At 42.6% G+C, this 26,103-nt stretch overlaps 1 protein-coding gene across 8 annotated transcripts in view; it reads left to right on the top strand.

Moving 5' to 3' along the window:
* ARHGAP17 (Rho GTPase activating protein 17) overlaps window positions 1-26,103 on the top strand; it is a 99,412-nt gene that overhangs the window by 33,327 nt on the left and 39,982 nt on the right. For 7 of the 8 annotated variants that reach the window (XR_005724151.1, XR_005724144.1, XM_040258110.1 and 4 more), the window contains exons 2-9: window positions 7,203-7,242; window positions 11,423-11,527; window positions 16,882-16,955; window positions 17,762-17,873; window positions 18,107-18,183; window positions 21,740-21,851; window positions 25,173-25,241; window positions 25,401-25,482. Coding sequence is in view for 6 of the 8 variants with exons in the window: in XM_040258110.1 (XP_040114044.1) it covers window positions 7,203-7,242; window positions 11,423-11,527; window positions 16,882-16,955; window positions 17,762-17,873; window positions 18,107-18,183; window positions 21,740-21,851; window positions 25,173-25,241; window positions 25,401-25,482 (671 nt within the window). In the remaining 2 variants the exon portion in view is untranslated. Of the gene's footprint in view, window positions 1-7,202; window positions 7,243-11,422; window positions 11,532-16,881; window positions 16,956-17,761; window positions 17,874-18,106; window positions 18,184-21,739; window positions 21,852-25,172; window positions 25,242-25,400; window positions 25,483-26,103 lie in introns of those variants that run through there. The other variant, XM_040258091.1, reaches the window with a different exon arrangement.

Genomic DNA, 26,103 nt, shown 5'->3' with positions numbered 1-26,103 from the left:
AAGTAAATTAAAAACCGTGCCTGATGGAAGCCTTGTCTGAATGACTAGTGAAATTGTGCAGCAGCTTGCATAGGAAAAAACAACCCCCAGAGTAAAATGGCGAGTGGGAGGTACCTTCCTGCTCTGTATTGTTTTTCCAGTTACAGACAGGAAACATCAAGTGTGTTTTCAAGCATGGAACATTGGACACAAGGAAGGCTCAGACAAAGCAGGAAAAAAAAAAAACAAACCCTCATATGCAAAGAGTTTAGGTCTGTGTAGCAAACTGCTTGATTGAAAACAATCTGATTTAGCAAGTATTATTTTTATAATTGGATCACTTTGTCTTGATAAATTCAGTCCCAGTAAAACTAAGTTTCTTTGGCTTAGGTAAATGGCTTTTAAATGGGGACCTTGGCCAGTACTCTGAATGCTAATCGCCAAACTTTCCTTAGGGTAAAAATTCCACATCTGTGGTAAAGATGAATGTTCCAAAGCACTTCAGCATAGAAAGGGCTGAGTCTTGGACTGGTCACAGTGATGAGGGAGGTCAGGTCATTTGGACCACATATGAGGGGAGGTAGAAACATTGGTGGTTCTCTAAAATTAGGATGGGGATACACAGTCCATTGGGGAGTTTCTGTGAGAGGGAGCCATCCTAGTTTGTATATTACATTCTGTAGTTGTGATTTAGAAGTAATCTTTCGGGGGGGTTCAGGATGGGGAACATGTGTGTACCCCTGGTGGATTCATGTTGATGTATGGCAAAACCAATACAATATTGTAAAGTAATTAGCCTCCAATTAAAACAAATAAATTTATATTAAAAAAAATTTTTAATAGAAGTAATTTTTCCTAGATAACCCATATTCATGGATTGGAAGAATTAGTATTGTTAAAATTCTGTACTACTCAAAGCAATCCAAAGATTCAGTATAGTCCCATAAAAATTCCAATGGCATTTTTCACAGAAATAGAAAAAAATAATCCTAAAATTCATATGGAACCACAAAAGACCTTGAAATAGCTGAAGTATTACTGAGCAGTAACAAAGCTAGAAATCACATTTCCTGATTTCAAACTATATTATGAAGCTACCGTAATCAAAGCAGTATGACACTGGGATAAGAGCAGACACAGATACCAAGAGACCAAAATAAAGAGCCCAAAAATAAACCCACACATACAGTTAACTGATCTTTGACAAGGGCACCAGGAATGCACAGTAGGGAAATGATAGTCTGTTTGAAATGCTGTTGGGAAATACACATATCCATATGCAAAAAAATTAAACTGGACTCCTACCTTATACCACTCACAAAAGTTAACTTGAAATGGATTAAAGACTTAAATATAAGACCTGAAACCATAGAGGTCCTAGGAGAAAATAAAGGGAAATCCACTTGATATTGGTCTTGGCAATAATTTCATATATGTAACACTCAAAACACTGGCAACAAAACTGAAAATAAACAAGTGGGACTACATCAAATTTAAAAACGTCAGCACAGCTAAGGAAACAATCTATAAAATGGAAAGGCAACTTTTGGAATGAGAGAAAATATTTGCAAACTATCTATCTGATAAGGAGTTCAGTTCAGTCGATCAGTCATGTCCAACTCTTTGCAACCCTATGAATCGCAGCACGCCAGGCCTCCCTGTCCGTCACCAGCTCCTGGAGTTCACTCAGACTCACGTCCATCGAGTCAGTGATGCTATCCAGCCATCTCATCCTCTGTCATCCGCTTCTCCTCCTGCCTCCAATCCCTCCTAGCATCAGAGTCTTTTCCAATGAGTCAACTCTTTGCATGAGGTGGCCAAAGTACTGGAGTTTCAGCTTCAGCATCATTCCCTCCAAAGAAATCCCAGGACTGATCTCCTTCAGAATGGCCTGGTTGGATCTCCTTGCAGTCCAAGGGACTCTCAAGAGTCTTCTCCAACACCACAGTTCAAAAGCATCAATTCTAGTATCATATATATATCATATATTATATGAGTTTGCCAATTGCATTGATGCAATAGCAAAAAAAAAAAAACCAACTAACCTGATTAAAAAATGGTCAAAAGACCTAAACAGACATTTATCCAGTGAAGACATTTTTCCATATGGCCAAAATGTAACTGAAACCCTTTTACACTGTCTGTGGTGTAAATTGGTACAAACATTAAAGAAAACAGTATGGAGGTTCCTCAAAAAAAGAAGTACCATATGATCCAGGAATCCTATTTCTGGGTGTGTATCTGAAGGAAGTGAAATCAGTATTTCTAAGAGATATTTACATGTCCATAGTCATCGTAGCATAGTTACAATAACTAAGGTGTAAAAACAAAGTGTCCATCAATGATGGATGCATAAAGAAGTTGCATACACACAGGCACACAGGAGCATTATTCAGCCATGAGAAAGAAGGAAATTGGGAAATCCTGCCATTCGCAACACGTGGATGAACCAGAAGGACCATATACTAAGTGAAATAAACCAGAGAAAGACCAATACTGTATGATCTCAATTATATGTGAAGTCTTAAATAAAATGGAGTTGAACTCAAAGAAACAGAGTGGTGGTTACCAGGGAATGGGGCATCAGGGAAATGGTGGGGATACTAGTCAGAAGGTAAAAGCCCTCAATTATAAAGATGAATAAATTCTGGGGCTCTCACTCAGTTGGTAAAGAATCTGCCTGCAATGCGGGAGACTTGGGTTCGATCCCTGGGTTGGGAAGATCCCCTGGAGAAGGGAAAGGCTACCCACTCCAGTATTCTGGCCTGCAGAATTCCATGGCCTACAGTCCATGGGGTCGCAAAGAGTCAGACACGAGTGAGCAACTTTCACTTTCACTACAGCATGGTGACTGTAGTTAGTAATACATACTTGATATCGGCTGAGAGTGGATCTCAAGCATTCTCACAACTATAATGAAAAAAGGTAACAGGATGTGTTCATTAACCTGATTGTGGTAATCACTTCACAATGTGTGTGTAAATCAAATCATCACATTGTATACTTTAAATATATGGAGTTTTGTCAATCATGTAAAGCTAGGGGGGAAATAATCTTTCCTGATTATAGGTAATTTTAATTAATTTCATTGAACACAAAAATCTGATTAAGAAGATGCACTGGATCTCTTTCTAAAATTAGCTTCATCAGTGTGGTATACCGAGTGTCCACAAAGGTGGAAAACAGAGGATAAACTCATCTTTAAGCTGTCTGTTAACGTTTTCACATAGTATGTTCCGTGTGTTTTTCAGTCTGCAGATACCTTGGCAAGTAAAGTGCCTCTAAATTTAAAGGAAAGGATCACAGTTGTCAGTTTGAAGAAAGGACAAAGAATATAACCAATTTGCCTTGCATTTCAGATGCTCTCATGTCTGTGTTCTGTTGTTCTTTTGTACAGTTGACAGTTGGATCCATCACTTTAAAGTTATGCTTCACCTAAGTTTATGCATCGCTTGAAACCATATCAAGCATGTTGCTGAAAAAAGTAACGAACTATTGTTACTTTTTAACTATCTTAAAAAAGTGCTATTTTTTTTTAATTTGTTGTAATTTTAAAAGTCAAATAACAGGAAAAGGCTTATGCACAAATTACAGTGGATTCTCTCCTCACTCACTGCACTTTCCCAGCTGAGATTCCCTCACTGAAGAGGCAACTGCTTTCAAACTTGAGCTGTTTATTTTGGCATTAACTCCTATCTATATTTATAGATAATATATATAAACCACTGTCTTTTGAGTTATCGAGTCTAGGTATTATTTACTGACTTCCTGTTATGATAAATGAGGGTTTAGGGCTCTCTACTTCTGCTTTCCCATCCTTCCAGTACAGTTACATTACAACTTTTGCATATATTGCTATTTGGTATATATGTTACTATGTTCAATCAGTTATTTGCATCAAAGCATAGTAGTAAACTAGGACTGTCTTGCCAGTAGACTTTTAATTTTTCTGAAGTTAATTCTTGCTTTCTTTTTACATTAGCTTTATTTTCTTTATGGCTATAGCAGTGCTATGCTCATACAGCTGACTCTCAAAACAAAAAACCTGATTTGTATTATGTGTATTTGTTTGTATTCTATTTGATTTTTTTAAAAATTCATTTCAAGTTACCAGTGTGAGGTCACTGAACAAGCAGCAGGGACAAGATGCATGGTTTATTCTCGCAAACCACTGAGCTGTTACTGACTCTCTCATACCTACTAAACACCCACATTGGGATTTTATCTTATTAATTATTTTTTTAAATTGAAGTATAGTTGCTTTACAATGTTGTGTTAATTTCTGGTGTACAGCAAAGTGATTTAGTTACACATGCATACATATCTATTTTTTTCATATTCTTTTCCATTATGGTTTATTCTGAGATATTGAGTATCATTCCCCATGCCATGCAGTATGACCTTATTGCTTATCTGTTTTATTTATAGTAGTTTTTATCTGTTAATCCCAAACTCCTACTAACTTACCCCTCATCTCTCCTTCCCTTTCTGTAACCATAAGCTTGTTTTCTATGTCTGTGAGTCTGTTTCTGTTTTATAAATAGGTTCATTTGTATCATATTCTAGATTCCATATATATTGATATCATATATTTGTCTTTCTCTGACTTACTTCACTTGCTATGATAATCTTCAGGTACATCTGTTTTGCTGCAAGTGACATTATTTCATTCTTTTTTATGACTGAGTAATATTTCAGTGTGTATGTGTGTGTGTGTGTGTGTGTGTGTGTGTGTGCATACCACATCGTCTTTATCTGTTCATCTGTCAATACGTTGCTTCTGTATCTTGCCTATTATAAATAGTGCTGCAAAAAAAAATAATAATAATAAATAGTGCTGCAGTGAATATTGGAGTCCATATATCTTTTTGTGTTATAATTTGGTTTGGAATATATGCCGAAGAATGGAGTTGCTGGGTCATACGATAAGTCTATGTTTACTTTTTTGAAGGAGGAAACTCCATACCGTTTTCCATGGTGACTGCACCAACGTACATTCCTACCAACAGTATAATCAACCTGTGTGGATCAGCTGGTAAAGAATCCTCCTGCAATGCAGGAGACCGGGGTTCCATCTAGGTTTGATCCCTTAGAGAAGGGAATGGCTACCCACTCCAGTATTCAGGCCTGGAGAATTCCATCGACAGTCCATGGGGTCACAAAGAGTCGGACATGACTGAGCAACTTTAACTTCACTTCACCAACAGTATAGGAGGGTTCCCTTTTTCCCATAACATCTCCAACATAAATTATTTGTAGACTTTTTAATGATGGCCATTCTGACCAATGAAGTGTACTACACTGTAGTTTTGGTTTGTATTTCTCTAATAATTAGCAGTGTTGAGCATCTTTTCACGTGCCCATTGGCCATCTGTACCACAATGGGGGTTTTAAAATTAAGTTTTCCTCTTCTGTTTAAAAAATTTTTTTTCATAAGTAGACATATATGCTCTGAATCTTCTCTTTTGAACTTGTGAATATTTTAATAGGCCTTGGGACTTTCCTCTGCACATACTTATACTTACAGAAGGAGATATCAGCATGCTGTCAGAGTCGTCCAGGGCCCTCTCCAGAACTCTGGGTTCTGGCCAGTGAAGACAGATGAAAGTTACATCGTCTTGAGGTGGTATTTTGCTCAAGGAGTGGCAACGCTGGGATGAATGGTGAAGCTATGGTGGTCTCATGCCAGGCTTGTCCCTGCCAGGCCGACTCACAGGCTTCTCTCCGAGGCCGCTTGCTTAAGATCATAGTCAGCTGGGGTCCTGCTCCACTTCCCTAACTGGCATGACTACCTATGTTTGGCGCTTCAGCAATGCTTGGCACCATGCGTGCCAAGCGAGGGCTAGGATGACGTATTTTGGCCGGCTACTTCCAGAACTCGTTCATAGAGTAGAGTTGGCCTCTTTCGGAACCTGGGGCCTTGGCCTGATCTCCAGGCTCTGCTCCTCTGGACCTGGGAGGATTGAATCAGGTCAGAGTTCTAGTTTCCTGCAGAAACCACAAGTGAGCCACTCCTATTGGCATCTCCAGGTTAACTGGGGCACTGCTGTTGACGGCTGGGTTTCACTTGACGTGCCATCTCCCAAGCATGGGGTTGGGGGTGTGGGCCACCGTCCTTCTTGCATCTGTGCTCTTCTGAGCCTAGCAGTGTTTTGCCGTCATTCTTGGGGGTCCCACCGGTTTTTCTGGCCAGATGCCTTCTCCTTCTCTTGTGTTGGTTCATGGGCAAGACCAAGGTCATGCAGCCTTCCGTTCTGCAGCGTATCTTATAAAAAGGCTTCAAATTTTCTGATTCATCAAGGGTCTTACCTCCTCCCTCCTACAGTGTGATCAGAGCTGAATTTTTTTTTTTCATTTTCCTTTAAAAATGTCCCAGTTTGTTTCAATGGGAATTTGGTAGGGATGTTAAATGACTGGGCTTAAATCACTATTTGAACCAAAAGTCCAGAATGGCTCTTTTGTAGTGATTCTGGGTATACCAACAATGTTGCTGTTTTGGACTGCAGAGAAAAATCTTCTTGGAAAAAGATAGCGATCTGGCATGTGAGGTTCCAGCAGCTCACAGTCTCTGCTGATTGTCGGCTGCTGTATCAGTCCTCTAGACAGGTCAACAGGAGTTCTGAAGCGTAGATAAGGGTGAAAGTATTTTGTCTCTTTTGAAAGTAAAGATGAGATAGCTGAAGGAAGGAAGACTTAAGTGTTGTTACCGTGTGTGTATGATTGCATAACCTTTCTGAATCTGTGGCACACTTGTTTGCTGTGAAACTCAGAAGTGATCATTTTAAGAACTGAAGTTTAATTTTCTCCAGAGCAGTCTTTTCTCAAAGTGTGGTCTACAGGCTTCCTGCCAGGGAATTCTGGGCAGGGAGGAGCTTATTACAAATTCAGGATCTCACTATGGTGGTAGCAATTCTGGAATATGGCATTTTAAGGCCACACCTCCTCCCCCACCCCCTTGTTGGGTCTGTGCATGCCCAAGTTTGAGAACTCCTGATCTCAATCATTTGGTCTTTAGGGTTGCTAGTTTCTGCAGACTTCATTTATTTGTTTCTTTGTGGCTTTGCTAAAGTTGCCCTCTAATATAAAAACTGGTAAAAATTCCCCCCTTGTGATCATTCATTTCTACCTGTTGTGTTTTAAACTCCAGGATACTAATTACTCAGTTTCATGGGTTGCTTTTTATTTCCAGACGTCTAACTCTGAACTTGGAATTTTTCCCACAGGGCCGAGAAAACAGAAGTCCTCAGTGAAGATCTGTTACAGGTAACAAAAGAAAGACTTTTTAAAGTGCTCCATTTAAATAAGAACAACAACAACAACAAAACCCATAGGTAGAAAAAAACCAACAAATCAAAAAACCCATAGGGGAGAACTGAACCTTATGGTTCTTTGTTTTGGGGGGATTTTTCCCGAAACAGAATTAATATGATTAGCATGGTTTTGAGCAGGAAAAGAAAAGCAGTTGAGTTGCATGGTGATAAAGCGGATCTGAAACTTTGGTGTCGTGTTCTGAAGTTCAGATGGGGCTAGTCCCACGTTCAAGTGCCAGGTGTTGGGGTGGGGATGGCGGTGGAGCCTGGCTGGGCCGTCTGGGCGATTGGCACCGTGGCCTGGTCACGGGTCCCTGCAGGCTGCTGCATGGTGCCCTTGATGCAACAGGCTCCACCAGCTGCAGCAGTGACCCCACTAGCTCCAACAGAGTTTGGATTTTTTGCTCCATTTTATGCTTCTTTTCCCCCAAACTGAGCTAAGTTGGGTCCTGCAGGACTCAGAGTTTCAGTGACAGTGAACAGATCTCTCAGAACCACCCAGAGGCCCTAGGGTGGCCTCACATGGCTAGGCCAGACTTTCCTCTCTGTACAGGGAGGGGTGTTTCCTGCCGGGGACCTTAATTACGGCTACTCCATGCCATCTTTCAGAAGGCTTCTCTAACTGTGGGGCTGGGTGTTTCTCCCAGGAGGGCTTGGACCCTTATATACACATCACTTCACCCAATCCCACTCCATCCCCACCCACACCGAATACTTCAAGAAAGACAGGACCCCTTCCACAGGCAGGTTAGGTTAAGACTTCTCCACCTGTCTCCTAGCCTTTTATTTTCATAAGCTGCCTCAAGTGTGCTCCAAGGAGTCCCTGGAGAGCAGAGATCTGCTCCCAGATGGCTTTCTGTCTCTTCCCCTGGAGAGAAGGAGCTGCATAATTTAGAAAAACATCTGTGCTCTGCTCCCACCCCATGCCAAAACAGCCTCCTAAATTACGACAGTCTTCTGCAGGTAGAAGATTTTAAGAGCACTTTTTTTTTCTTCTATTTTTAAGGACTAGAAATTTTTATCAAGGACTAGGTTTTTTAAAAAAGATTTATTAAGGAATCATAATCTTAAAAAAAATTTTTTTTGAAGCATAGTTGATGTACAATATTATAGTTTAGGGCTTCCCAGGTAGCTCAGATGGTAAATAATCTGGAAACCTGGGTTCGATCCCTGGGTCAGGAAACTCCCCTGGAGAAGAGAATGGCTACCCACTCCAGTATTTTTGCCTGGAGAATACCATGGACAGAGGAGCCTGGCGGGCTATAGTCCACGGGGTCACAAAGAGTTGGACACAACTGAGCGACTAACATACATATTGTAGCTTAAGAATCAGATTCTTAACACTATTTCCCCACTAACTTTTATCAGATATTTCAAATCCATTTTCAGACTTTTAGAAATATTGTTTGTTCCAGTTCCACCATTTTTTCCTGTGAGCATTCTCATTCCCACATCTCAGTAATTTCATCCCAAAGCCCTGAGAAGAGACCAGAGCTCTTGCTGGCAGGTAGAGGATTGCAGAGATCATACGGGACTCAAGACAGTGACTGTCTGTTCTTGTCTCTTTGCTCAAACATCCACTAGGGCCTGAGGAGTTTGCTAGTTTCTAGAAATCCTTTTTTTTTTTAATTTATTTTATTAAAGTATATTGATTTGCAGGGTTGTGTTAATTTCTGTTGTACAGCACAATGATTCAGTTATGTATATCTGTATATCCTTTCTGGTATTCTTTTCCATTGTGGTTTATCACAGGATATATTAACTCCTTATAACACAGATACTGCACGTCTGCAGCGGTTGCTTTCCTGCTCTGATTTCTGTGGGCTTTAGCCATAAAGAAGGTTTGTTGTGGTTCACAGCCCTGAGTCTGGTGACCAGCCACCTGTATTCCATGCCAGGTCTGCCCCTAACTAGTTTGGTGGCCTCAAGAATTCTCTGCACCTCCCTCTGCCTCAGTTTCCACTTCCACATCTTTTGACTCTTCTCTAGAAGGAAGGTAATCAACATATCACCCCGTGGGGTTGTTAGGAGGGGCTCATGGGTTAAACGTGGTCAGCCCTGGGAGCAGAGCCTGGCCCGTAGTAAGGGGTAAATATTAGTGACTTGTTAATAAGATTGCCACTGTCCCAAGCCACAGAGGTTGTTTTGTTTCTGGTGTGAGACTTCCCTTAATTTGCTTTTTCTCCTGCCTCTTTGCTTAGATCTCAGTTAGAGCAGTTCAAGAGGCCACCCTTTTATCTTGTTTGTATAGAGTTTCCCCAAGAGGCTGTCAACCCAGGAGGGCAAGAACCACAGATTATTTACTCTTGTTTTTCTAATACCGTGTATGGGGATTCAGTATATACTTGTTCCTTCAACACATACTACCTTCTATTCATGGGCCAGGCAGTGATCAAAGCACTTGGGATAAATCAGTGACCATAAGAGACCAAGGCCCTGTCCTTGTGGACTTTATAAAAGTGAAGTTGCTCAGTCATGTCTGACTCTTTGTGACCTCATGGACTATAGCCTGCCAGGCTCCTATGTCCATGGAATTCTCCAGACAAGAATACTGGAGTGGGTAGCCATTCCCTTCTCCAGGGGATATTCCCGACCCACAGATCCAACCTGGGTCTCCTGCATTGCAGGCAAATTCTTTACTGTCTGAGTCATCAAGGAATTCTAGAGGAAATTGGGGCTTCCTTCGTAGCTCAGTCAGTTAAGGATCTGCCTCCAACGCAGGAGACCTGGGTTCTATTCCTGGGTTGGGAAAAACCCCTGGAGACGGAAATGGCAACCCACCCTGTTATTCTTGCCTGGAGAATCCCATGGACAGAGGAGCCTGGCAAGCTACAGTCCATGGGGTCGCAAAAATCAGACACAACTTAGCAATTACCACCAGTGGAAAATGGAGTCAAGTAAAAATGGAGTTTTCTGGGTTTCCCCCCAGCCCCGACCCTGCTTTTATGGCCAATGGACAATGTGTATTAATTTTCCAATGCCTTACAATCAGGTCATTATAATATATGGGACAAATGATGTGGCATCCAGTCCTAAATAAATGAGGCTGTAGATTGGGGTCCTGGTAGGGGCCCCAGGTCTGAAGAAGGGCTGCTTGAGAAGGAGGCCCCAAACCATCTCCTTGGGTAAAATGTTTTGGAGTAAAAATATATTCTGCTTGAAATCTGTTGATTTTTCTTTAAAATAGAAAGCATCCCTAAGGGCCTGCCCTCATTCTTAATGAGTCATCAGAATACACATTTTTGGCATTCCTTCCTGTAAAAAGCAGCTCTCTTTGCCATAAACAGCCATATCCCAGCAATAATATTTTGGGAAGCTAATGATGATGAGTGGGCTCCCGGAGTCAGAGTTTCTTACTGTTGGCAGTCCATTTTGCTTTAAAGGTTTGTTCTAAAACAATACATAAATAAAGGCAAAAACACCCCCACCCCCCGCCATCCCAAGCCCAATAAGGAAAAATAAGGAATAATTTTGAAAACGCTGATCTCAAGTGTCAGTTGTGGAGCACATCTTTTGACTTTTCTGTCTGACGTACTGCGTGTGGAGGAGTCCATTGCCACAATCTGGAGAAAGCTGAATGTCCGCATGGCTTTCCCACTTGGCAGTGGGCCTGGGGCTGGCCTCAGCCTGTTCATCTGCAGTGCTGCTGGTTGGACCTGGGGCTTTGCTGGTGCTGTAGTGTGTGACTTGGCCACCACTCATCAAAGAGCAAGCTCTAGTCAGGACTGTCCCCTCCTCCTGCACATGGAGTCAGCCTTTAAGGGATCTGAAGCGTCACTGCAAAACCAGGGGCCGTTTTCGCCTCTGGGAATGTATTTGACAATATCCAGGGACAGTTTTGGTTGTCAGAAAGGGGGCAGTTGGGCGCTACCAGCATCTAGTGGGTGGAAGCCAGAGATGATGCTAAACATACCGATAATGCACAGGACAGCTGCCCCTAGCCCAGAATTATCCAGCGCAGTTGTCAGTAGTGAGAAACCCTGGTGTAGGTGCATGGGAACCTTTTCCATTTACACCCGAGAGCTGAAAAGCTCGATGGCAGGACACTTCTCCCTGCTGACATGCAGACTGCAGGAGAGGAGGCTGAGCTGGCTCCTGAGCCCCGCCAACCACTCATCGGTCTGTGTTTTCAGATTGAGCGGCGCCTGGACACAGTGCGCTCCATGTGCCACCATTCCCACAAGCGTCTCGTGGCCTGCTTCCAGGGCCAGCATGGCACCGACGCAGAGAGGAGACACGTGAGTACCGGGTGGGGCTCGGAGCCCTGACTCTCACGTCCCTGGGAAGCTTCTTGCTCTTTATCAGTTGATTTTCCCAAGCAGCATCAGAAGGTCTGGCTGCAGGCATGAACCTTGTATCGCCATTCACGCTCACGACTTGTGCCTGACCATAGTATTCTTTCATGCTTCCCTGAGCTGAAGGCCCTGCTCACACTGAATTCTCTGCAGGTGCTTTTAAAGAGTGAAAGTGAAAGTCGATCACTTGTGTCCGACTCTTTGTGACCCCCTGGACTATACAGTCCACGGAATTCTCCAGGCCAGAATACTGGAGTGGGTAGCCTTTCCCTTCTCCAGGGGATCTTCCCAACCCAGGGATTGAACCCAGGTCTCACATTGCAGGCAGATTCTTTACCAGCTGAGCCACAAGGGAAGCCCTTTAGAGATTGTACTGTCAGTTAGAAATCCTTTGATGGTAGAAAGCTGAAAGCCTGTCTTGAATTATCTGCTGCTGCTAAGTCACTTCAGTCGTGTCCGACTCTGTGCAACCCCATAGACGGCAGCCCACCAGGCTCCCCCGTCCCTGGGATTCTCCAGGCAAGAACACTGGAGTGGGTTGCCATTTCCTTCTCCAACGCATGAAAGTGAAAGTGAAGTTGCTCAGTCATGTCCGACTCTTCGTGACCCCATGGACTGCAGCCTACCAGGCTCCTCCATCCATGGGATTTTCCAGGCAAGAATACTGGAATAGGTTGCCATTGCCTTCTCCATGAATTATCTGAGAAAGTAGAATTAACTGACTTACTAATTGAAAAGTTCAGTAGTTGGGATGACTGCAGGTAAGGCTTGGTCTAGACTTTCAGTGATGTAACCAGGACCTCAGTTTCTTTCCTTCTCTCCTCCTAGCTGCTTCAGTGTCTGCTTTATCCCTCATGGTGCAGGCTGGCTGCCAGCAGCCTCCACGGGCCACCTGCTTCTTTGTGCACATCAAACTGGAGTAGAGAGCATGTCTTCTTGTAGTGTCCTTAATGGAGTGAGGAAGCTTCTTTTTTCCCATACCATTGGCAGGTAGAAGTCCCTTCCCATTGCACCAATGTGTGTTGGGTCACATTCTCCATTCCTGAACAACCTCCTCCCAACCCCCACCAGTTACGGTGGGTGGGAGTGCGTTTGGGTGAGGAGATGAGACTTGCTGGTTAGCTGAAGTTAATCACGGCTCACCCCAGAGCTTGGACTGTGGTCTTACCTCCAGCTTGTAGGCTCCATCAAAACCAGAATAGATCCTCAGCAGGACTCAGGATGCTGTTATAGGCAGGAGGAAGGCTGGGCTCTAGGAAATACTCCGATGTCTACTCCAGAGTACGTTTGTTCAAATTGTCCCAGTCCCCATATCCCTTGAGCAGAGCACAGCAGCTTGTTCATCAGGCAGTTCTCTCCTTAGCATTACAAGTTCCCAGCCTATGAGTGTACTCTGACCCTTAGAAGCTCATATAACTTTAAAGTGGGAGTTTCGATGGCTTTCAGGGAAGCTATGATTTCCCATATTGTTTTATTTGTCACTAGATGTCTCATAAGATGATCTGTGTTATCTCCTTTGATATTTCCTACACGTTTCTGGCCAGCTTGCCATCAGAACCAGGCCCAACCCACTGGTCCTGCCACCGCTATTCCTTCACATTTTCCTGCCATGGCCTCTGCTCTGTTCCCCTGTTAATATCATCCCCTAAGGGTCTTCCATTCATCTCCTTATTCTCGCCTTCATACTCCTTGGGGCCCCTCCTCTCCTCATGGCTCCTAACTAATGTGTTTATTCAGGCACCTGTAAACCATGTTGTCTTTTTTTTTTAATTAAACTTTTGATTTTGTATTGGAGTATAGCTGATTAACAATGTTGTGATGGATTCAGGTGGACAGCAAAGGGGCTCGGCCATACAGATACACGTATCCATTCTCCCTCACACCTCCCATCCAGGCTCCTGTATAACAATGAGCAGAGTTCCCGGTGCTCTACAAGTAGGACCTTGTTGGCACCTGTAAACCATTTTCAATCAGCAAAATACTGCCTCCCCTGGTTGTCCATTTTAGCATGCATAACCTATTCTTCCTTCTGTGTTGACCTGTGAATTCCACGCCCCCTATTATGCAGTCCAGGGTATCTTACTTTCCTGCTTGTCTTATCCTCTCCCTCCATAGCTGCTTGATTTGCAAGTCCTGTGATTCTGTCTGTGACTCTGTCTTGAATTCCTCACCTCCACTCCATCTTTACCACCTTTGCCTAATTGCAAGGCCCAATTACCTCTCATGTGGACTGTTCAGTCACTTCTTGAGCTACATTGTCTGCCTTTAATTTCCTTCTTTTTCTAGCCTTTCTTCAGTGTGATCACCAGAGTTGGTTTCTTCAAGTACAAATTGATCCTGGACTTCCCTGGTGGTCCAGGGGTTAAGACTCTGCCCTTCCAACACAGGGGGCACAGGTTCGATCCCTGGTCAGGAAACTAAGAGCCCACATTCCATGCAGAGAGGCCAAAAAGCAAACACAAACAACAGAAAAGTTGATCCTGTTATCCTTCTGCATGATTTAATATTTTATAGATTACACTCCATTTAAAATTGTTATAAAATTTTGGCCATTTTCTCTGTGCTGTACAAAATATCCTAAAGTCCAAGCTCTTTAGAGGACTTGTGTGTGTTCAGTCACTCAGTTGTGTCCAACTCTTTGAGACCCTATGAAATGTAGCCCACCAGGCTTCTCTGCCCCTGGGATTATCCAAACAAGAATACTGGAGTGCGTTGCCATTTCCTTCTCTAGGGGATCTTCCTGACCTAGGGATTAAACCTGCATCTCCTGTATTGCAGGAAGATTCTTTACCACTGAGCCACCTGGGGAAGATGACTTGAGCCCATCATAATCTGATCAAATTTTCCTTATCAGTCTCACTATTTCCTGCTTCCTCCCATTCATGCTACAGGTCATTGCCCTTCACACAGAGCTGTCTTCTTGTTCCTTTGGTCTACTCTGAGACACAGCCCAAGACCAAGAATGGATAACAGAGGAGGAGAGGGGTAGTTACAGGAGGCTTCCTGGAGGAGGCAGTAGCCTAGCTGTAAAGGAGAAAGAGTGCCAGGTGATGGCCCTCTTCAGGCAGCAGGGGCAAAGGTGTATCACCCTCATTTCTGAAACCTAATACCTTAGCCTTCGTTTTCCAACCTCAAATCAAAGTGCCCAAGACAGGCCCTGAGAATGTCTATAGTCTGCACGTGGGAAGAGGAGTCACCATGGAAATGACAGGTGATAGGTGGCCATCAGATGTCAATCATGTTGAGAAAATCACAGCAGTCTCTCAGGCTCGAGGAAATATCAGAGGAGCCTCCCCCAGTCCCCAGCGAAAGCTTACACGCTTGGGGAAAGGCAAGAATTGGAGGGAAGAGAGACGTAGCAGGTGGCCTTCTCAACCCAAACTTCTCAGCTTATATTGTGGGTCATACATGTTAGATCTGAAATTATTTTTGTGCAACTGGCATGCCTTTTGTAAATTAGGACGCCCTCAGCCGTCTGTGTGGAGGTGTCTGATGTGAGTAGACAGCATCTTCGTTAATCAGCTCAAGCATCAAATGAGTGGAATGTCTGTAATCTGGACATTAGGAAATGGGATTGTTGTGCTTGGGAGTCAGGGCATGGAAACCACAGCTTAGTTACAGCTGGGTACTTGAATGATACGTGTCAAAATAAACTCTTCTCTTTATGATTTGTTTCCCCATAGACCTCCATCTAGAGTTGCACAAAGTATATTTCTCTTCCTTATTGCATTGAGCATACATTAAGTTCCCTTAGAAAGGCAGCATCACTAAAAGGTATGAATTATCCTCTATTGTGATCAAGTGTACTGCCTGTTTTCTTATAGCTTCCTAGTCTAGAAAGGTGGAAGCCAGAAGCGTCTCCTTGTGGGGCAGATAAAGCCTGTTGTTCGTTTATTTGAAAATTACCTGATGGGGAAGGGAGATGGATAAACATATTTGTTGTTATTTATTTTAATTTATTTTTTATGTTATTTTGTTTTATTTTTGGTGCACCCATGCCGCATGTGGGAACTTAGTTCCCTGACCAGGGATCGAACCCATGACCCCTGCATGGAAGTACACTGGATGGCCACGGAAGTCCCCATTGTTATTTATTTTTAAATTTAAATGTACCATTTTGAATGGGCTGTCCATTTACATGGTCAAAATCCATAATATTCAAGTGAACGTAACATGATGTCTCTCCCAGCTCTGTTCCCTGGGCACCCAGTCCCCATCTCCAGGACCACCAGTAGTAGGAGTTTCTTGTATAGCCTTCCAGAGAAATTCTATAAGTATATTGAGTGGACCCCTTTGAAAGCAGGAGAGGCAGGTGCCGTGCGTGAGGTCGAGGCAGAGCTATGCCACAGCAAGGTGAACCCTGGGTTTTAAACGTGAGTGCTGTTCCTACTTGGAAGGCAAAATGACGTGAGGTACTGCAGCATCGAAAGCATTTTTTATTAGCAGTTTATGGTGTTATGACCAACACCATACGTGCAGCTGTCCTGGCATCTTCTGCCCATATTCTGAGATAAACCACCAGCCAGGTATGGACAGACTCTGAACCGGGGCTCGGGCCATCAGCACCAAGGTCTGGTTCCATGCCCTCACCGGGGTGCCTGGTCAGGCTACGTAAGCGCCCTGGGCTTCCCATTTCCCAGCCACACTATGCGAACATTAATCAGATGACCCTTACGGTCATTTTCAGCTGAAAAACCAATCTCTGATAGGAACAGAAATGGTTTTATGCTTAAAAATCTTTTTCAGATATTTAGCTTGATATTTTCAAATTTGTAACTGAAGCAAAATCTTTATGATTACAGCCAATGTAAGAGCCAGTTTAAGAATGAGTATTCCAGCAGTTTTTGCAATTTGAGCAGTTCATGGCATTTCTGTGCCGTGATAATCAGAGGGCGTCATCTGTGTCTCATGTCCCATGTCCCTAGTGCGTGGGACATAGTTTGCTCGATTAATCAGTAATTATAGTAATAGCAACACCAGTAATAATAGCACCTTACATCTACCAAGTACTTACCATGTCGGGGGTTGCTTGACCTTGATATATCTCCTTTAGTCAATCGACAGCCCTCGGACCCTTGTACTGTTAGCCCTAATTTCCAGGCATGAGGAAATGAACACAGAGGTTAAGTCAGACAATTGATACCTTTGAGACCAGAATCTAAACCTAAACAGGTATCTCTTATCTGTGCAGTGTACCTGGAGAAGAAACCGATGATTGATGATCTGACGCAGGTAGTTAAGAATGGGTGTCAACTCTAATGAAAAAAAGTAAAACCCCATTGTCTTCTGCCTTCCAGAAAAAACTCCCTCTGACAGCTCTCGCTCAGAATATGCAGGAAGCATCAACTCAGCTAGAAGACTCTCTCCTGGGGTAAGAATTGACTGCTATCAGAAAGAGAGCCGAGCGCCCTGTGGGTTGGTGGAAGTGGGTGGCTGGGGGGCGGCCTCCTGTGTGACCAGAGGGACCGTGAGCGTGATGGCATGGCCCCTCTGCCAGGGGATTGGCTCAGGCGCCAGGGGAGGCCCCTGGGATGCTAGAGAATCTTTCTTTTAATAGAAGCAGGGATCGATGCTACAGAGGGCCGATGATGAAGTAATTGATAGGTCAGTGTTTACTCTGCTGAGCCTGTCAGCTCTCTCTCCTGCTGTTACACGGGCCCTCCTTTCCCAGCTGGGTATGACCTTTGGACTTTTCAGCCCATTTCCAGGGTCTGCCATGTTCTGCGCCCCGTAGTTCTCTGTCGTTCTTTGAAGGGCACTGCCTAGGCTGTGAGGACAGAAAACAGATACAGTGTAATGAACTTCACTATTATTTTCTAGCAGACAAAAAACAAAATAGAATAATGAACTTGATGTATGTTTTAAACGATTTTCAGAGTGCTTTTGAGAATACTTGGTTGTCCCCTGATCCGAGGACCTAACCTTTCAGTGAGTTGCCACCTCACTGTTTACACACATCCCACCCCTGCATACACACAGTGTACTTGAGATAGTCTTGTTCCTTTTAAAGAACAAGCCTGTGGACCCACGCCCTAATACATTTATAGCATTTTTAAGGCTCTATCGTGTAGCGCCCTAAGGTATTCCATCGTGGAGAGTGTGGAGCTGGCTCTGAGGGTTTTGGGGGCCGGATTTAATGGATGTACATGTGTTGTCGGGGCATCTTGTTTTTTAAAGGAAGATGCTGGAGACGTGTGGAGATGCTGAGAATCAGCTGGCTCTGGAACTCTCTCAGCACGAAGTCTTTGTGGAGAAGGAGATTGTGGACCCTCTGTATGGCATCGCAGAGGTGGGGGCTTCGGTGGGGGCTGGGCAGGGAAGGTTCGCTTGTATCTGAAATTTTAACAATCAGTGGTTTTGACGTTTATGCTTCTTTTTGGATATAAGGGGAGTAAGCGAAGGGTACAAAATCCTTTGCCTAAAGAGAAAAAACATTTGTAAATAAAGATTACACTCTCAAATGTTAAACTGAAAATCCTGGAGCTCGTCCCACATGGTGTGCTGGTGTGTTCTTCTTTGCAGGTTGAGATTCCCAACATCCAGAAGCAGAGGAAGCAGCTCGCCAAGCTGGTGTTAGACTGGGACTCGGTCAGAGCCAGGTAAGATAAAGCCGAAAAATAACCCATAATGCGGTCTTCCATGACATCCCCAGTAACCATCCCCCTCCTCAACACAGATAAAGACCACTGGGTGGACAAAACAGAAGTCGCCGCAGACTCACACACCTGTGACACTGAGTCACAACCCACTTACACCTGCTTTCTGGCCCCATTCTCCCAGCGGGATGGTGTTAGAACACCCTGCTGTTAATCAACCAACAGTGAAAGGAGACAGGAAAAAGAAAAAAAAACCTAAGTGTATTCAGGGAAGAAGAGACAGTTCTAAGAAAAACTAAGAGCCTTGCTCTTAGAGTAGTGGAGTGTAGGAATAAATAGATCAGTGATCTTAGCAACCACGAAGGGTCCCACTGTGTCAAGATACACTCGTGTGCTTTTGATTATTTTTCACAGTCAAGGGATTCTATGCTCCACTCCATCCTAGAACAGGCATTCCTTCACGTTGCACGTGCTTGTGGAGAACAGACAGGACTCAAGGAAGGGAGTAAATGGTCCTTCCTTCCCAGAGCATAGTTAGTTTCATTTTTTAATTGTCACATTTTATCGAACCTCTCTTCCCCTCTGACCTTCCTCTCATCTGCAATTTCCTGTGGTCTCTTTTCCACAAGATGAAAGCACTGCAGAAAGAGGAACTCAGTTTCCTTCCAGATAAAGGGAAAGAGCCTGACTGTAAATTTTAAAAACTTGTAAGAAACTGCTTACGTTCTGCCAACAACCAGAAACAGGAAGAACTATATCTGAAGCTGTGTCTGCAAATAGATTAAAAAGCACTTTTATCTTTAATTCATCACTGCAGACCTTGTAATCTATTGTATACTCAAATGTTTTACTGTATCAGAGAAAACATCATGCGATACATTCAGAAAAGCTGGGAAAATAGTTCAAAATACAATATAATTAACTCAAAAATAGAAAGAAAGAAATGCCGTGCTCAACAGGGAGGAACTAAGTAAAACCAAGTAACCATCCCAGAGAGCTGATGTCAAGTGACCTGTCTGTCTGTGCTCTGGGCTCCAGCCTCAGTTCCATCCGTGAGGGCATTTGTATCGATGATTCATATGAGAAGCTTGGGGATAAGGGAGATGGCCCTTATAGGCCCGATCCTTTCTTATACCTTGTACAGGGATTGACAAGCTTTTTCTGTAAAGGGCCAGATGATAAATATTTTCAGCTTTGCCAACCAGATGCTCCCTGTTCCGGCTACTCAGCTCTGCTGTTGTAGCGTAAAAGTAGCCCTGGGCAATGCGTACATGCATGAGCAAGGCTGTGTTTGAATAAAACTTTATTTGCAAAACAGGTGGCTTTGCTGAGCCCTACTTTGTTAATAGTCATCATTGCGCTCTTGTGAACTAGATGTGGTTATTTCTGTTTGGCAAATAAATGGAGACACAGCCACCATTTACCGACTTTCTATGTGTCAGATGCTTTTACTGCAGATTGAGAGAGTCTGTTAGAGGGCTGCATTTCCTTGTTTCTAAGATGCCACGGAGTGTCAGATGCACCACTGATTTAATACCCAACTTCAAGAGGGAAATGAAATGGAAACACCACTGTATTAAATGTACAAATCAAGTGGGAAGACACATCCTGATATAACAAATGTTGAGGTGATCAAAGAGACATCTAGGGATTAACACATGGTGAAAATGGTAATTGCCGCCACCACCTACCGGGTGCTTGCCACATGCCAGTTACACATACGTGATATGTCAGTTCTTCGATTCTCGCACCAGTCCCTATCAGTTTGCCTGTTCATGTTTTCAACAGACATGAAGTAGGTCCTCACTGTGAATCAGACTCTATCAGATACTAAATGCAGAGACCCTTCAGTGAGGGTTGTCGGGGGACGGGGGTTAGGAGGTTATGTGATGTCTGCTACTTTGAGAGGAGATTTGTATTGCAGAGACGGGAGGGACGTGCACATGGCGTGTATGTGACTCGCTTTGGCCCTGAGACATAATAAACAGCAGAGCTAGGATTCTGAACGCAAAGTCCATCATCGTCTTGCCATCTGTGTATGTGTGATTAGAATCTTGTGGCCAGAAGCAGTATCGGGGAGTGCAGGCTGCCCAGTGGTAGATTTTTGCTGAAGGAAAGGAAGATTTCTTTTTATGGTTAATTAAACAAAGCTGTGAGTCACTCTTGCTGGAGTTGGTTGAGCAATATTATAGATGCCTACCTGCCCGGAAATTTGCATCTGCAACACACGTATCCTGTAGGAGATTTCAACACTGATTCTTCGTCCGGCGTTCGTGGCCCCATTCATTTAATGATGAGACACTGAAATAGATGAATATTTCCTTGTTAGTTTTGCTTATTCCTGTTGTTTTTCCCTAGAGGAAAATGGTAACAGCTAACATTCATGTGGGACTCCATCACGTGCACACGCATATACACATATGTTCTCTCCTTTGTTGCTTAGGACATTTCTGGCGTGCAAACGGTATTTGTTTTCTTAGTTTTGCAGATGCGACAACCTGAGGCACAGAGAGGTTAGACCATTGCCCAAGGTCACACAGCTCATGAAGGCAGAGCCGAGCTTTAGACTTGAGCCTGTCAGACTTCAAAGTCAATGCTTTTTCCACCCAGCTTTGCTTTAGCAGATTTACTGAAGCCTCGTTGTGGAGGAGTACACCATATCGGGAGCATGAAAGAGTGGGGCAGAGCCTTTTGAGGGCAATGCAGTCATCTGGGAAGCTTGATAAGTTGCTAACATGGGTTCTCATCTGCATCCTTATAACATCCATGTTCAAATTTGAAGTGCTAGAACTTTCCACAATAGCAGGTATGTCCATATTTAAAAAGAAATCAAAACACACTTGAAAACTGAAGAGAAGTTGTTTTAGAGTGTTATTCCCCATGCATCAGCCCCCCACCGCCATGACTATTGCTGTATAATTTGGGGGAAGGGAGTCCTTCTGACTTACTGTGAAAGGAATGTCAACATTCCACATTATGTTTCGATTTGCTGTAGCTGTTGTCTTTGGAATATTAATCCTTACAAGTGATTTTAATTCTTAAAGTGCTTTCACTGCTATCGATTACTAGTTCCATGACTGCAGTTCTGGCTTTCACTTGCTGAAAGTAGTCACAGGTCAGGACAGTTGTTGGCAGTGTTATAAGGGGTCCTGAAGAGCAGCAACGGACCCAGTGGCACAGGAAACGTTCCAGATCAAAGAAAGAGAACAAGGGGGTATTTCATGGTGACGATCCCAAGATTGAACGCTAGAGGAAGAAGTTCCGTGGACTGATTTCCAGCAGTGGGGCTCACGAGAGACAAGACGTGTCAGTTCTGCTCGGAGCGGACAGCTCCTCCCGGCACCACGAGGGTCCGGTCCCAGCGGGAAGCCTGTGTCACTTCCACCAGTCTCCTTTCTTAGAGGATAAGCTCCAGAGAAGCTGGCATCCTAGGTACTGATACCTGTCCCAGGTAGAATCAGTTTTGGGAAAGGAATCTGTCTCTGCTAGATCCTCGACTCCATAAGATTGTGTACATACAATGGATTTTCAGATAATACCTACCCCTGTGCTTCTGCAGGTGGAACCAGGCTCACAAATCTTCAGGAACCAACTTTCAGGGGCTTCCATCAAAAATAGATACCCTAAAGGAAGAGATGGATGAAGCTGGAAATAAAGTAGAACAGTGCAAGGTAGGAAAATTCCCTAAGGAATGTGTACTTAAGTCAGTCTTTTGGTTTTTGCAAGTGATGGATGAAAGGTCAAATATTGCAAATTATTTAATGTCTTATATAATTCCTATTAGAATTCCCTGAATGATATTCAAGGTGGTTTCTATTTTCTTCTTCCTTCTTTATTTTCCAAGACTCTGCATTGCTTTATAATCAGAATAAAAGATTATTTTTTAAATTCAAGTAGGATATTTTTTTTTAAAAAACTTGATTAAAATGTCTAAGCTTATTTAAAACAAAGATTTTAATAGATATACCTATGGCTGATTCATGTTGATGTATGGCAGAAACTAATACAATATTGTAAAGCAATTGTCCTCCAATTAAAAATAAATAAAATAAAGAATGGGGGGAGATAAAGGGAGAAAACTATAGAAAAACATATCATAAAAGTTACGGGCATTAAAATAATGCAGAGTAAGCACAAAAACAGAATCATATAGGTTTTCTAGAATGAATGCTGTTATGTTTAAGGGTTGAATACATAGTCATAATATGTCCATAAGAAAGGGAAGGATTATTTTTAAGATGTTGCTAGGACAATTGGTTTTCCACTTGGGAGAGATATAAAATTTGTATCTCATAGATTAAATTCCAGGCTGGGTGGTTCAGTGATCTTATTCTCTATGCATTTATCTACGAAAATAGATGTTTATTCCAAATGTTAGTTGAGGTGGTAAAGAAACAAGTCTTTGGTGAGTCTTAGAATCATGGCCTGCAACTTTTCCTCCTCTTATTATTCACCATTTTCCAAAACTGGCATTAGGACTGGACATTTTGGTTTATTCAGGTTATGCTATAATTCACTTTTCAAGATAGGAAACCTTGGACAATTTGCAACAAAACGACTTGTTGAAAATAGTATAGTGGGTAAGAATTAATACTGAAGTCATGCCATACCCTTTGCATTTAAAAAGATGGTAACCACACAAATGCTTCTGATAAAAGTCTCATACTGGCTTTTTCTTGTTTAGAGAGTTGTAGCTTTGCCATTGTTATTCATATCTGGTCTAACCTAGCTCTCGGCTGCTGGTTCCTTATTGGAAATAAATTTGGCTAGCAGTTTGGGTGTCTGAACTGGTGCATTATGGGCTGATGTCTCTTCTCTGAACTTCCACACCATGGCTTGTCAGAAAGTCAAATGGTGAAAACTTAGGAAAATATTTTCTGTCTCCTCCTCTCTTTATGTTAACTTCTAGTTCCCTAAGATAGTTAGGAAACTATTTTACCTACTATGAAACTACCTACCATAAGGTAGTTTCCTAAGATATAAGTTCTGCTTCACTGATTCTCTCTTTTGCTGTGTATGATCTGATGTTTAATTAACATCGAGTTTTGAATTCTACTGACTATATTTTTTATTTTAAAGTTCTAATTCTTCAAGTCTGCCTTTTTTGATAGTGCATTATTCTTTTTTAATGTTTTCAGTCATTTATGTATGCTTAAGTCTTTGTTCATTTTGTTTTCTTAAATTTTCTGGGAGAGTTTCCTTTATGGTGGACTGTTTCTCCTTTATGGTGGACTGTTCTGCAGTTTTGTATCATGAGCTTATTTTAAGAGGGACTTTATCTGTGGGCCTTCTTGGAATTAGGAGTCAGTCTCCCAGAGAGTATTGCCAGCCCAGGGCAATTTTAAACTAAACTTTCTCATTTTAAGGATTTCTAGACATACATATAATCAACTCAAACTTCAAACCCTCATGAAAGTAGATCTGTATTTGAGAACTCTCAGGGAAATGTTTTACTCTCCTAGATCCAGAACCCTATCCAAAACAGAAAGTAGTACACTAAAATATATATATATATATATATATATATATGGAATTCTATATGTATATATATGAAATTTTGAAATATGGATATATCCAATTGCCCAACTTCTCAGTTTTAAGTGAATTTTTATGTAAGTAATTCATTTTGTTGTTCAGTCACTAAGTTGTGTCCAACTCTTTGTGACCCCATGGACTGCAGCACACCAGGCTTCCCTGTCCTTCACTATCTCCCAGAGTTTGCCTCAAACTCATATCCATTGAGTCAACGATGCCATCCAACCATCTCTTCTGTCAGCCCCTTCTCTTGTCTTTTCTTCCAATGAGTTGGCTGTTCGCATCAGGTGGCCAAAGTATTGGAGCGTCAGCTTCAGCATCAGTTCTTCCAATGAATATTCAGGGTTGATTTCCTTTAGTATTGACTGATTTGATCTCCTTGCTGTTCAAGGGACTCTCAAGAGTCTTGTCCAGCACCACAATTCAAAAATCAATTCTTTGGTGCTCAGCCTTCTTTATGGTCCAACTCTCACATCTGTACATGACTAATGGAAAAACCACAGCTTTGACTATGCAGACCTTTGTTGGCAAAGTAATGTCTCTGCTTTTTAATATGCTGTCCGGCTTTGTCATAGCTTTTCTTTCAAGAATTCCATGAATTCTTTTAATTTCATGGCTGTAGTCACCATCTGCAGTGATTTTAGAGCCCAAGAAAATAAAATTTGTCACGATTTCCACTTTTCCCCCATCTGTTTGCCATGAAATGATGGGATTGGATGCCATGATCTTAGTTTTTTAAATGTTGAGTTTTAGGCCAGCTTTTTCATTCTCTTTCACCCTCATCAAGAGACTCTAGTTTCTCTTCACTTTCTGCCATTAAGGTGGTATCATCTGCATATCTGAGGTTATTGATATTTCTCCCAGCAATCTTGATTCCAGCTTGTGAGTCATCCACCTCAACATTTCACATGATGTACTCTGCATATAAATTAAATAAACAGGTTGACAATATACAGCCTTGACAAATTCCTTTCCCAATTTTGAACCAGTCCTTTGTACATTAGTTCAAATATCAAAAGTATAAAACAGTATAAAGTCTTTCTTCCGCCCTTGTCCTTCTCCTCCTAATTCCCACTGCTCCCAAAAGGTAACCCCTGTTATTAAGCAAACCCTCTTGCTTTTTTTCCTAGAGGTATTTTTCTACAAACATGGTGGTAAAAATCTTTCCTCTCCCTCTTTTACACTTTTACTATACCAGAAGTAATGTTCTATGTTTCATGTCTTAATAAACCTTAGAGGTTTGTTATCAGGCCATACCTAATAAGATCAGGCCATAATAAGCTTACTTATTCTTTTCATCATCCCTATGTATGAGTATACCAATCAGTTGATGGACATTTAGTCTGTGGCTGTTTCATCACGTTTTGCTCTCAGAGTTCATGGACATCAATTCTCAGATGCTATTTGCTTTCACTTCTCTTTTCTTCAATGACACATCTCCTCTTCCACTTACTCAGGATCAACTTGCAGCGGACATGTACAACTTTATGGCCAAAGAAGGGGAGTACGGCAAATTCTTTATTACGGTAAGCACTTTGCCCTGGCGAGACATGAAAGCACTGTAAAAGTTGAGTCATTTTAGCTTCTTTTGCAAAAGATGTCATTTTTGGTTTTGCTCAGCCATTGTGTGTATGTCCATCCAATGCTAACGTTACTTTTGTTTTTGAATGTGGGTCTGTTCTCAGTTATTAGAAGCTCAAGCAGATTACCATAGAAAAGCATTAGCAGTCTTAGAAAAGGCCCTTCCCGAGTTGCGAGCCCATCAAGGTAACGTAACCTGCGTGCTGGCCTGACGCCTCCTTCTTGCCTCTGCCACTTCCGCCTTTGTTCTTCTTCACCCAGCCCCTTTGCATGCGTTTCCTCTGGACAAAGCTGCTCGGTCTAGGCCTAGGCGGGCACTGTTCCCCAGCACACTTTCATCTTCCCTCGCTGCATTCTCTAATTTCTTCCAAGCCCAAATTAACATACTAATGGAACATTCGCAGTTCTGAAACCTTCAGTTGAAGAGAAAGCTGCACCCTTTGGGGGAGCGCCTGTTTTTCTGTCTTCTAAATAGGCTCAAAACCTTCTGGCCTCTAATTACCTTCTCCCAAACCCGTTATTTGTTCCATAGGGCGTTATTCTGGCTCTGGGATTCCAGGAGCATACATTCTAGGAAAAATGTTGGGGGCGTCCCAAAAGAAATTTTAGAAGCTGGTACCTGATACCACAGCATTAGGCATGTAATCAGTGTGATTGGGTCATGAGAACGTGACCACCTCATTCAGATCTTGTTCTCATCAGCACTCACTTTGCCCGCTATGTTCAGGCACATTGCTGATCCTACCCTTGAGTTATGAGCAGTCTGAACTTTCCCGTGATGCTTAGTTTTGATTCTAATCCTCTCTG

The sequence above is a fragment of the Oryx dammah genome, unplaced genomic scaffold, assembly GCF_014754425.2.
Source record: "Oryx dammah isolate SB20612 unplaced genomic scaffold, SCBI_Odam_1.1 HiC_scaffold_2, whole genome shotgun sequence".
Taxonomy (NCBI): domain Eukaryota; kingdom Metazoa; phylum Chordata; class Mammalia; order Artiodactyla; family Bovidae; genus Oryx; species Oryx dammah.
The sequence above is the reverse complement of the archived record's forward strand: the minus strand, read 5'-3'. Positions and strand labels throughout refer to the sequence as shown.